The 13,687-nt window shown below is 41.8% G+C and overlaps 1 protein-coding gene across 1 annotated transcript in view; it reads left to right on the top strand.

Moving 5' to 3' along the window:
• Positions 1-13,687, top strand: part of LAMA3 (laminin, alpha 3) — a 383,386-nt gene that overhangs the window by 197,822 nt on the left and 171,877 nt on the right. Inside the window, 3 exon segments of the mRNA XM_006895048.1 lie at positions 3,344-3,441; positions 3,918-4,071; positions 10,063-10,223. Coding sequence (XP_006895110.1) covers positions 3,344-3,441; positions 3,918-4,071; positions 10,063-10,223 — 413 coding nt within the window.

Raw genomic sequence — 13,687 nt, 5'->3', positions numbered from 1 at the left:
ATCACTTGTTATGCATCAGAGAGTTGGACAATGACTAGGGATGATAGAAGGAGAATTGATGCCTTTGAGCTGTGGTGCTGGAGAAGAGTATCGAATGTACCATGGACTGCCAAGAAAACAAACAGATTCATCCTGGAGAGGGTTAAACCAGGCTACTCCTTGGAGGCCAGGATTCTGGGATTTTGTCTGACATACTTTGGACATGTTGTAAGGAGAGACAGGTACTTGGAGAGGGACATCATGCTTGGTAGGGTGGAGGGACAGCGCATGAGGGGAAGACCCTCTGTGAGGTGGATTGATTCAGTGACTGAGGTAATAGGGATGGATGTGTCAGAGGCAATGCGATTGGCACAGGATAGAGCAGGGTTTAGGGCTGTTGTACTTAGGGTTGCTATGAGTCACAAGCGACTGGGTGCACATAATAACAACAACTTGGAACTCAGGCTAAAACCTGGACTTGTACTGAATAATACTCTTTTGCCTCTCCAACTTACTTCCCTAATAAATCCCATTCTCAGGAATACAACTTTGAGTCTGTGAGTCAACAACAAATAAACAAAGAGACCTCTTGCTGTTGATATGGCTCTAGAGGCACTATGGCGCTGGATTGTTGTTGTTGTTAAGTGCCCTCGAGTCGCAGGAGACTCATAGCAGGCGACTCATAGCGACCCTATGAAGGAGAGTCCTCAACGCTTGGGTGTCTCTCATCCTCTCCAGGTTCATAGGATTTCCGGAGGCAAACTATTATGGAAGTGAATGCTGCTCCTCCTTCCAAGCTTGTTTTAATGGGGAGCTCCACCCCACTCTCTGTCCGCATTGGGTAACCAGCCATTAACACATTTGACACATCAGTGTCACATTGTTCAGCCTCACAGCTACCCAGGGCTTTACAACCTAGAGGAATGTCTGAACAATAACAATGAAAGACAGGCCTGAGGGCCACGGAGTAAAAGCCACCCACCTTTGGCTTTGTAGCATCTCCTTCTGTCTTCTGGGCCAACTGATCTCTCTTTCTATGTTGATGTTATTGTTGTTAAGTGCCTCATAGCGAACCTATGAAGGAGAGTCCTCAACGCTTGGGTGCCTTTCATCCTCTCTCCTGGGGCTGGATTACGGGCTCTTTACCTGTTTTCTGCTCGGGGACAGTGAAGGGCTGTGCTGTTCTTACTCCCTCTGGCCCTTTTAGAAAGACGCACATGGCCCTGTGCCCCTGTGTCCTATTTCTTGCTCTCTAGACATGTCATGGCCTCCTCCTTTACCTGACTCTCCTCCTTCTGTTGCTCCAGATTACAGAGAGCAATTGTTGTGCCTTGCATGACCACTTTCAAGCTTTGTTAGTACTATAAATTTGATTAGGAGGTAGAACAGGAGCACTAAACAATTAGGCCAATAAACCATGATGTCCTGTAACACCATGACCCTAAACATCTAAATCAAGAGCACAAACCCCATGAGGCATTTTTGGTTTGCGTTTAAGCAGCCTCAGCCACTATTCTGTTTTGGTCACTATTATAGATAGTACACAACTTTTGACAATTCAACTTTTAACTTTGATTACTTTTATTAGTGCAATTGTAAAGACCTGTCAACCTAAAGACAAGTGATTAGAATCTACCAGCTTCTTCATGGGGGAAATATGGACAAGCTCTTGTGTGATTTTCAGTCTCTGAAAACTTACTGGAGGGTCAGCTATGAGTTGGTTCTGATTCTACAGCAGTCCATAACAACACCACCTGTATCTCATTCTGTCTCGTTTTCTGCACTAGCATTTTGCCGAGGGCCTCTCATTGACCTTTACTGTTCTAGGATCTGTTGTTGTGTACTGTCGAATGGAAGCCGATCCAAAGCTGACCCTTTGGTGGGTTTTCAGAGGCAGTTAATTGCGTGAGAGGAGATTGACCATCTCTGCCTGGCGGAACAGCTGGTGGGCTCGAACCATGTGCCTTCGAGGATTGCAGCACAGCTTCTTGTTGAGAGGCCACTGGAACTCACTAGGATCTAGAGGACTATAAAATAATGAGATGACATAATCCTGACCTCAGAAACTTATTAACAGGACTATGCTTGGGAGGGTGGAGGGATGGCGCAGGAGGGGAAGACCCTCTATGAAGTGGATTGATTCAGTGACTGGGGTAATCAGATGGGTGTGTCCGAGACAGTGCGATTGACACAGGATAGAGCAGAGTTTAGGGCTATTGTACTTTGGGTCTCTATTAGTCGCAAGTGACTCAACGGCACATAACAACAACAACATTAACATTTTAAATGAATCTCACCCAGGCATTCGGACCACTGTGGGGACCACTGATTGCACTGTGGCACAGGCTCCTGTTTCCACCCTCTCACATGCTTCAACTCATGTCCATTATGAAAAAATGGTGGTCTCCCCCAAGAGAAAAAGTCTACCAGTGCCATAGCGGCCAGCTCCCCTCCCTCAGTGGGCAATGTGGTGCTGCCAGAACTGGGAAGTTTTCAAATGATTCATGTCACAGAATCCTGGGCTTCTTCCCTGAAGAGCTGCTTAGCTGGATTAATGTCATAGGCTTACCTTGGCACATTCAGTGAACACACTCGTCCTCTCATTTCTCAGGAGGGGCTCTGGGCCCTTTTCATTGTATGAATCGTAAAACATCAATGTTTGTACCATACACGTTGCATGTTTTTCTGGTGTGGAAAAAGGATCTAATGTTTGGTGAGGGTGGCATAACTCAACGTGGAGTAGTCCACATGACTACTAACTGAAAGGTTTGTGGTTCGAATCCACCCTGTGGTGCTGTGGAAAGGCAAGCTAACCTGTAACACGGAAGGGTCACCAGGTTTGGAACTGACTTGATGGTAATGGGTTTGGGATTTTGTTGTTGGGTGGTTTTTTTGGTTATTGTTGTTTGGTGGCTTTTGTTTATGTGTTTACCATTCAGCATAACTGGTATTTATTCTTTTGTTAATATTTATTATTTTTTTAAAGTTCATCATTGCACATTTTCTTCCTCCTCCTCCTTCCCCTTTTCCCCAGCCCACCCTGCAATGCACTCCTTTTTCCAGGTTGTTACCATACAGTAACTAGTATTTATGAGGACTATTTAATCAATTAATAGTTTATTGTATTTGTTATTTTTTTTAATTGATGAAAAACCCAGATGAGAAAATATGTGCTGAGATTTGAAAGCAAAAATTCATTCATTGATATGTTAACACCAATTCTTAGAGGGACTTGTGCTCAAGTGAACACAAGAAGTGATCAAAGTGTAGAGTTTACCCAGCAGGCCCCAGTATGTCTGGTGATATTCTTATGAAAGAAGAGTTTGTTAAATGGCTTGACTGTCCTTCTTGTCTTTATTTCTAGGACTATCTGGTGCTGCTGCCCAGGGACTTCTATGAGGCGTCGGCGCTGCAGCTGCGGGTCACAGAACCGTGTGCCTTTTCAGGACCTGCCCAAGACAAGTTAGTGCGAGACAGATGGGAGCAGCCATAAAGTTCCTGGACTCCCCTAAATTAGGAGCTTTCCATACAAGGAGTTGCACTTTACCTCAGCTCCTGACCGTGACCAGTCGGTCTGGAGTATTGTGATTTTTCTTTGTGGAAGTAGACGATAGAAGTACAGATACAGAGCATGTTGCATGCCGCCGCTGACTGGAGGCTGACCCCACCCTTCAGCCTGTGCACTGCTGGTACATGCCCAAGTGCCAACATGTGCAGCTGGTGAGGGGAACAGCATGAACAAAGTCCAAATCTGTAGCCTGTGATTTTTTCCATTGCCTCATGCAGCTAAAAAATTTATTACTAATTCCCATCGTAGCTGATATCAATTTGCTAGAAGAATGAGGAATGAATATGTTGAATGAGGAGAAGTCCTTGGGGTACATTTGATGTTTTGGGTTCGCTGAGTTGTGACTACTGTACTTGTTGTTGCATTGAAGTTGCCTGTTGTATCAGCACCTGCCTGTGACCCGATTCTCCTGTGCCCTGGCTTGTGAAGCCAGCCACTTCCTGCTGGATGGGGAGCTGAAACCCTTGGTGGCGAGGCAGCTCACCCCAGCACACCCCGTCATGGTGGACCTCAGTGGGAGAGAGGTAAGACCTCTTTATGTCTCACTGTAAGGCTGTTACAACCTCCTTGTCTGTGTCTGCTGAAGACACATTGACTAGAGTCCTTACATTTCTCAAAACTCCAACTCACTGCCTTTCAGTCAGAACTGACTGTGCTGACTCACGAGTTTCCGAGGTTGTAAAGTGAACTGGAGGATGTGGCCCATCTTCTTCTTGAGAAGCTGTTTGTACATTTTGTTGCGCTGCTCTTTAACCAGCAGAGAGAGAGATGTGACCTTCGCATTTTCAGCATAACTCTCTACACACTAGGCCATCAGAGTTCCCTTCTCAGACATAGGGGCCTTTTCCCTGAGGCCTTAATCACAAGTTGGTCGAGTTCTTGGATTTGACGTGCCTCTGGCCTGGGTGTCCACTGAACTGTCTTTTGAAAGCACTGTCCACATATGGCCAGGGAATGGACCACCCTGGCATCTTCTTTCCATGACTTCAGTTTTCAGGGAAGCATCTGGCACTACCCAATTCAGGTCAAGATCTCCTTTAAAAAAAACACAACAGATGAGCCATTTTTAAAAGGCTTCCAGAAAATTTTGTTTACCCTAAAAGGATGTGACACTCAGTGACTGTCCTATCCCTCAGGATAGGGGATTTGTAACCGCTGAATTCCTCGAGCTCAGAATCTGGAACTGCTAAGCCCAAGGCACTTACGTCACGATTTGGAGGACAGGCTCTTACAGGTTTGTTGGACAGGTCTTGCCACTGATATCCTTCCAGAAGATTCTCTGAGCCTCTAACCAAATTTAGGACTCTACAGATGTCAGCTTTGAGTTAGAAGCATATGATATCAGCAATATACCACCTCAAAAGAAAGGCTCTGAAGAAACCATTTTCCACTGCTCTTCAGTCCTGCAACATCCTGTTTTGTACCTTTGAAAAAGGTGGTCATTTGGAGGATTAAATTTGTGGAATGAAAATATGGGTACAGTCAGTACTCACTGAACATTTAAAGTTTGCATTTTAGTAAACTATGTTCCTGACAGTTTGAGGGTAGTAGGTGCAGGACTTTTAAGATATTGCTAAGTAAAGCCTTCATTTCATTTTTATAATGTTTGTTTTTCAGAATAGTGTCTGTTGTAAATAACATGCATAAGGAATAATCTTCTCTCCTCTTCATTCTGATATTAATTACTCAGTTTCTCTTTATCAGTATTCCCCCCCCCCCACACACAGGTGGAGGCACACATATACATACATATATACACAAATATACACGTACACATGTTGTTCTCTTATGCTGTTGAGTGGATTCTGACCCCATGTCTTACAGAGTAGGGTTTTCTTGACTGTAATCTTTTGAGATTTTCTTTGCTGTGTGGATTTGGACTTCTAACTTTTCAGGTAGCAATTGAGGACAAACTTTGCCACTCAGAGACCCCCACATATACAGCTAAGTGTGTGTGTGTGTGTCTTCTCCTCCTAGACAATATGGAATACTGTGGAATATCAAGAAGGACCAACCTCCAGGAAGTGATATTAATGATTTATCAGGAAGTTTCTTCATCTCTGATTCATCTTAGGTCCTTAGTGATCAGCAACTGGGAAGGGCCCACATCCGCATAAATAGCTCTGGACTGTACAGTGGTGGTTAACAGTCTCTTCTGCTCTGAATGTTTAACAGGCTTGTTGTTTTCCAAACTATAACAACTAGTTCCACCTGGCTATTTAAATTTAAAAACAACAACCACCTCTGAATCAGAGAAAAAAAATATTATTTTATTGCTATTTTAAGCAAATTTTTTATTTTAGAAGAGTTTTAAAATTTATAGAAACAGATAAAGAAGCTTCCATGTATCACAGTAACACATTGTTGTTGCAAACCATCGAGTTGGAATTGACCCAGAGCTGACCCTCCGGCAGGTTTTCAAAGGCAGTTAGTCACATGGGAGGAGATTGCCTATCTTTCTCCTGTGGAGCACCTGGTGGCCTCGAGCCACATGCCTTCACAATTGCAGCGCAGCTTCTTGCCACTAGGCCACCAGAGATACAATAAGACTTTTAAAAAGGAAATAATTCAACATAAAAACAAAAACCATTTAAAGTTCAGTTTCTCAGTTGCATTTCTCCACATTTCAAGTGCTTTACAATTTCATATGACCAGTGACCACCCTCTTGGACAGTGAGAGACTATTTTCGTCAAGGAAAAAAAATTACATAAATATAAAAAATATAATATAAAAATATAAATGTAAATATATTTATTTATTTATTTATATACCGATATTTTCATCTGATTCATGTTCAGTTGCTTCATATCCTTGTGAACGTTGTACAATGAGTAAGGAAGATCAAGGAAGAACTGATGAATTTCTATCGTGCTGGCAGGGAGTATTGCATGAAGTATGGACTGCCAAAAGATTAAGGAATCTGTTTTAGAAGTAAAGCTAAGGAATACATATCATGGATTGTTCCTTAGAAGCAAGGCTGGTGAGACTTCTAATAGACTTTGGGTTTGTTATCAGGATAGGCCAGTCCCTGGGAAAGGAAATCATGATTGTAAAAGGAGAGAGTCAGTAAAAGAGAGAGAGAGCTCCTCAATGAGATGGATCGATATAATATTAGGCTGGAGCAATGATTTTAAGCACAGCAGCGATTGTGAGGCTGGCTCAAGATTCCTATCTGTTGTGTAGAAACAACAGCTGTAGTCCATTGTGCTAAAATTCATATCAATAAAATTCATGGAGTAATGAGTATAATGGACAGAGACCATACATATTATTGTCATTTCTAAGAGCTAGTCCTGTTTATATTCTCCTTCTTAGATGCTAAATCAGCTTCTATTAAATACCTAAATTGATGAGGACTTACTCCCCCACCTTTGCTCTACCAAGTGCTTGGGTTTATTTATAGCACATGCGGATACAAATGTAGAAATATTGTTGCCAAGCCTATATGCTTATGAGTGAAGGTTCACCTATGTATACTTGGTCATTTTCTTTCTCCCCTCCACCCCCATCAACAAGGTACCATTTTTTTTCTTTTTTTTTTTATTGGTTTGCTTACAGATCATATATACCTTGTGCTTCACACTATTCTTCATTCACATTGTGTTTCATACAATCATTCTCGTGCATTATGTTTTACAAAATCCTTCCCATTTTTCCTTCCCCTGCCCCGCCCGCCTCCACCCACCAAACTGGAAGACTTACTTCCTTCAGAGGTAGCCTCTTCCATTTTAAAAATTAATTGCAATTCTTCAAAAGTCTTTCCCCCCTATTAAGCCAAAATCTCCTTCATGAAAATAGCTTTTTTCATTTTCTTACCTTATAAGGATCCTGGAACAAGGCAAAATAATCCCTCCATTTTGGAAACTAGGTGTAGTGTGTGAGTTAAGAGAATGGTTTCCAGAATGAAACTGCCTAGGCTCATGTCTTGGGTCCCTGTTAACTTACTTTGTTGATAGTTGTTGATCGTCATTAAAACTAGCCGTGCAATCTAGCTGGGCTTCGTTTTAGTAGTCTACAATGTGGATACAGTAAAGGTACCTCTGTCATGAGCTCTAGGAAATGAAGTAATCCATGTGGGACTCTTGTTGCACCCCTCAGCATGTTTGTTGTTGTGGTTAAGTGCCATCAAGTCGACTACAACTCATAGTGACCCTTTGAACATCAGATCTGCGCCCTCTCCTATCCTGAACTACAGTCACAATCTCCATCATTCCCAGTCCCATGGCTGTAGTGATTGTGTCCATCCGTCTTGCTGAAGGTATAGATCGACCTTTACAAGGATGCTATCTCTCTCTATGGGCTGGTATCTCCTGAAAAGAGACGAAGTTTCACCATCCTTTCTTGCCTCTAAGAAATGACTTCTTAATTAATGTAGATGGTTTATGTGTTCTGATCTGAGCTCTCCAATGAAATGGAGTCTGATTCATTAAATATAGTCCATGTGAAGACTTTTCTTTGTGGCTTATGGGCTTATTTTGAATGAGAAACCAGGCCCAGTGATTCCATCGTCAAGATGTTGGGTATGGATAAAAAGTTTTTGTAATTGTGCCCCCTTTTTGCTCTACCAACTACATGGGTTTATTTACAGCACATGCAGATACAAATGTAGAAATACTGTCGCCAAGCCTATATGCTCATGGGTCGTTTTGCCCGTCAGCATAAATATCCAGTTACAGAGTGTTGTTGCTGCTGTGTACTGTAGAGTTGGAACTGACCCATAGCAGACCCTCTGGCAGGTTTTTCCAGAGGGAGGTAATCGCACGGGAGGAGATTGCCTATCCTTCTCTCACAGTTACAGATTAATGCCTGTAATTATGATAAGTGGCAAATTGTAGGTGTAATAGTATTTACTTTTTTTTAAAAGATCATTAACTCTTGTACATTCTCTGCTTCTTTTCCTTAATGGCACTGGGTTGATAGCCTCCTTTTTTGTACATTGCCTTTCTCTTCACCCAATCTAATTTGTCTCTTATGTGGTTGGTGATTTCCTTCCCCTTCCGTCCCTGGTAACCATCAAAGAACATTCCTTTCTGTGTGTTCCCAATTGGTTGATCCTATCAGGGCTTGTCATACTTTTTCTTCTGAAAAAGGTCACAGAGTAAACATGTTTGGCTTTATGAGTCATGTTGTCTGTTGCAACCGCTTAGTTAACAGTGCAAAAGCATCCATATTGTCTACTGTGATCACAGTTTTTTATTTTTAAACAAAACAAAAGGCATACTCAGGCACAGAAAATTGTTTGGAAGCATAAAAACCTGACTGTATTTTAAAATTTCATTTTAATTGAAGAACATCAAAGAGCCTTAAGGCACATTTTTGTTCCTCTTACCTCCCATTGGTAATTCTTTCTTGTTCAAGTCTTGAAGTGTCTTTTGCTTGAGAAATAATTAGCTAAGGACTTTCCTAGGTAGAAGGTATATTGTTGTTTGCTGTTGAGTCAGAACTGACCCATACATAGCTGACTCTCCATCAGGTTTTCACAGATAGTAAGTCGAATAGGAAGACATTCTTTTTCCTGTGGAGCATCTGGTGGATTCCAACCGCACACCTTTGGGATTCAGTGTAACGTCTTAACACTAGGCCACCAGAGCTCCCCATAGAAGATATTGTTGTTGTGTACCATAGAGTTGGAACGACTTATAACTGACCCTCTAGAGGGTTTTTGTTGTTGTTATAGTCCATCGAGTCGCCTGCAACTCAGTGACCCTGTGTACAATAGCTCTGAACCCTGCCCTATCCTAAGCCAGCTTCACTAACTCCAACACACCTACCCCCATTACCCCAGTTACTGTGTCAATCCATCTCATGTGGGGTCTTCCTTTCCTTCCTTGTCCTCCACCATTCCAAGCATAATATCTTTCTCCAGCAACTAGTCCCACCTGGTCACATGCCCAAAGTATGGGCCAGTTTTCCTACATTCATACTTCTCACACTTCACATTCCAACCATTGGTGTCAGCTTACAACTGTTCCTCCTGATTTATGTTTTCAAATTTGAGGGTGTGGCCTCAGATGTCATATCTGCTAGTCTACTCTAAGTGTGCTCTGGGTATCTAGGTTTTCAAAGGTCTGTGATTTTGGAAGTGAGGCCAGTCTTTCTTCCCTTTTCCTACCAGTGGCTTTTTAGAGACAGTTAATCACACAAGAGATTGCTTACCCTTCTCCTGTGTAGCAGTTGGTGGGTTTGAGCTATTTGCCTTGGAGATTGCAGCACAGTTTTTACCACTAGGCAACCAGAGCTCCATACGAATAGGAGCCCCCAAAGTAGGCATGACAGATGTAGAATATAAAAATGTAAAATGCCCCAGTAAGTTTGAATTCCAGTTAAGCAATGAATGATTTAACAAGACATTCCTTATCTTGCAACCATACATATAAGACCATAGTTCTTAGCATAATGGCATTTAAGACAATGCTCAGGGTGTCATCTCAGCTGTTTGCATCATTGCATACATCCAAGTGTCCAGTGCATTTCTCCTGTGGGTGATGCTGTGTCTGTATTCATTCTCTGACAGGTTGAGCTACAGCTGCGGCTGCATGTCCCACAGGTGGGCCACTATGTCATCGTGGTAGAGTATGCCATGGAAGTCAGCCAGCTGTCCACGGTTGATGTGACTGTCAAGAGTCCTGGGATTGTCACCACTGGCCAAGTGAACATCTATAGCTGCAAATACAGGTAATTAACCCCACTCCTGGGGGTCCGTCTGTCTCTGAACTTCTTAGGAGCTCTGTCCCTTAGAGACCTTGGTGCTTATTTGAAATGCTGGATTGCAAAGTTGCTTCCTTTTGGAGGCAGATGTTGAAAACTAACAGCTGATCCAGCAGCTGAAGAGTCGTATGATCCATCATCATCCCCAGTAAAGGTGTTGGGTGCACAACCTTTTTATTTTTTCCCTTATCAGTCCAGAGTGGTGGTAATGAACTCAGTGCTTTGCCTCAAAGTCTCTGTGTGTTACGTGGGTGCATTGCCTAAGGGCAAAGACTCATTGACTTGTGTGTGGGAGGGTCTATCATTATCTTCCTGTAAAGCCACATACTCTTCAGAACTGAGGGTACATAATGTTCAATGGAAAAAGTGTTGTCAAAGGATTTTAAACTTGTGTGGATAAAATTCCTCTTCTCTAAGAACTCTGACAAAGATTTATTAAAATTTCTTTGTATAGTATTTTAAGATATACAGACATGATCAGAGTACGCTATAATTAAAGAACCAGTCCAAGCATATGACATTGTCCATTTAGTTAAATGGCACCAGAAGGCAGACTCCTTGAAGGAGCAGAGGGAAGACTGCAGTGAGCCCTCCCAGTTCTTGGGCAAGGCCACAGGCATTTTATTACCTCTGTTCTCTGCACTTTAACAAACCTGATATAAACCACTATAGTTAGGCACTTTCCCTTTGTGCAAATGAGAGAAATTATGAAATAAGTACTTTTAGTAACTTATATTAGAAACTTTTATTAGAGTTGATAAAATACTTGCCGAATTAACATTATGCATTCAACACCCTTCTAAAGGACAGCTGTGAAAGCCTTTTCTTTTTTGTTGATGATAAAGTAAGGAAAGAATGTAATTGCCCTTGTATTTGTAATGAAGGTGCTGTATGGATCTTGAAGAGTTTCCAGAATGATCTTGCTTTATCTGAAAATACTAGTCGAATCAATAAGTGAGAGCCACAGTTGACAGACTGTCCACTCCCAGTTGGTTGGATCACAGTGTCTCCTGAGTCCTGGACTTTGTTGTTCACAAGTGGGGGCATGATCCTCCCAGTTTCTGCATAAGCTTTTTCATATGGGTACAGCAGTGCCCATCCTTCAGGGTAGCCCACAAATCTGTCCACATTCTAGGTCACATGACTTGGTCTCTATTCTGGAAGATGAAAAGTGAATGTGACTGTGGGGTCCCTCGGTCATCACAAGAGGTTCTGAGATGATGTCTGCTGAGAAAAGGTGTGAGCTCAAAGCTGAAAGAAGTAGAAAAACACAAACCTTTCAGGATTTCAGGAGCTCTGTGTCCTGACCTTCATCTGAATGGAATTGTTGGGACAGAACTGCTTCATATTCTACAGGCCACCTTGTCTCCTGATGTTACAACACTGACCTTCCCCTTCAGGAGTCTCATCATAAGAAGCCCAGGACAGTGTTGCATCAGACCAGAATCACGTTTATTGAACTAAACCTTCACAGGAATGCCCCACTCTACTGTTTCCACTTGACTGAAAGATTTCTTTTTTTTCTTTATAGTGCCAGTCATGTAGAAAAGTGAAAACAAGCAGGCTAGAAGTATTTGGAGTCCAAAAGTATGTTGAAATTGGAAAGTAATTGTCCCATAAAAGTCCATTCTGGCATTCCTTTTTTTCCTTCATCACAGCATCTATTGCTGAAGTTGGGGCTCTTTCAAGAATTTGTCAAGTAAGTACGAGCAGAGTTGTGTGAAAGCAGTGTCCCCACAGAATAGTAATGGTCATAAAACCACTATTGAAAATAGTACTGCAATGAAGCAAACCTGCTCTCTATAAGAAAGACGAATTACAAAACAACTATGAGATATCATCTCACCCCAGTAAGAATAACAAAGTTTAGCAGAACAGCAAACATCAAATGCTGGAGAGATTATGGAGAAATTGGAACCCTTATTCACTGTTGGTGGAAGTGTAAAATGGTGCAACCACAATGGAAGGCTGTATGGTGCTTTCTCAAAAAGTTGCAAATAGAAATACCATTTGACCCACCAATTCTACTGCTGAGAATTTACCTTAAAGAAACCATAACCGCCACCCAAGCAGATATATGTACACGCATGTTTATTGTGGCTTTGTTCGCAATAGCAAAGAGCTGGAAACAACCCAAGTGCCTAACAACAAACGAATGGATAGAGAAGCTCTGGTATATTCACACAGTGGAATCCTATGTAGCATTGAAAAACAAGGAACTAATGAAATATTATGCAAAATGGGTTACCTTGGAGGACATTATGCTGAGTGAAATATCTCCGTCACAAAAGGACAAATATTGGATAGGGCCACTGTTGTAAAATGGGACTGACATCAGGGTTGATGGAAGACAGAAAAGGAAGGGAGGAATGGTGTACATGGCATTGAAACAGATGAGGGAGAGAACTATTTAAAAGGGCTATATGAATGGGTATTCTTGTCATTATAGAAGCCCAGAGTGAAGGCTGTATAGGGGAGCAGACTTGAGAGGGAGGGATTGCATAACAATGAAAGAGTTTTTCTTTCTTTTCAAGGAGAAGAGTGAATTTGGTGGGGGGGAAGGGGTAGGTAGGGAGAACAATGAATGACTGGAAACCCTAGGTCTCTGTAAACTTTCATTAAAATTAATTTTTAAAAAATGGCTAAAAAAATAAAGGTGAATTAATCCTTGATCAGGTTATTACTGCTAGTCTATTAGTAATAAATCAATGTAGGGTATGTATACAACTAAATCTAAAGGAATCACTTATTGTATCTGACTCCCAAGATTATGTTTTAATTCAACATGTGTTTTACCACACATGTGTACTGAAGTATATGCTTGCGTGTACACACGCACACACGCACAAATTTGTCTACTGTCTATGACTTGTCTATTGACTTGGTAATATATGCACAAACCTGCTTGGCTGTTTATGTATTTTATCTTTGTTTACTCTTCACAGAAATCATTGCATAAATGATTTCCAGTATTTAACAGAGGTGGTAATTTGTGCTGCGCACCCAAAGGATGCAGTTGGAAGCCACTAACTGCTTCACGGGAGAAGGATGGACAATCTCCTCCCATGTGATTAACGGCCTCCGAAAACCCACTGGGTCAGTTCCTACACAACAACAACAACAACATGTCAATAGTTCCAGATGATGTTGGTGAAATCAGAAACACTAATCAAAATGACTTATAGGTTTTTATCGCAAGAATTGTATTCTTTTATTAAATATTCTGGCTTTCTGAATACTTTGCATTTTACCTGATGGTATAGAGGGCCACTGTTAGGAATGAAGAGGAGCTGACAGTGGTTTCAAATGACAAATTTTGGTTTTTCACAAAGTTGTCTAAGATGAAGCACCTTTATTGGCTTGGTTTGGATGGACAGTGTGAGTTTATTGCATAGCTTTACTCAACAACTGTACCAAGAATATTTATAAAA

Source organism: Elephantulus edwardii, unplaced genomic scaffold (assembly GCF_000299155.1).
Source record: "Elephantulus edwardii isolate Elephantulus edwardi_28Jun2011 unplaced genomic scaffold, EleEdw1.0 scaffold00155, whole genome shotgun sequence".
NCBI lineage: Eukaryota > Metazoa > Chordata > Mammalia > Macroscelidea > Macroscelididae > Elephantulus > Elephantulus edwardii.
Note: the sequence above shows the minus strand (reverse complement) of the source record. Positions and strands in the feature narration are given on the sequence as shown.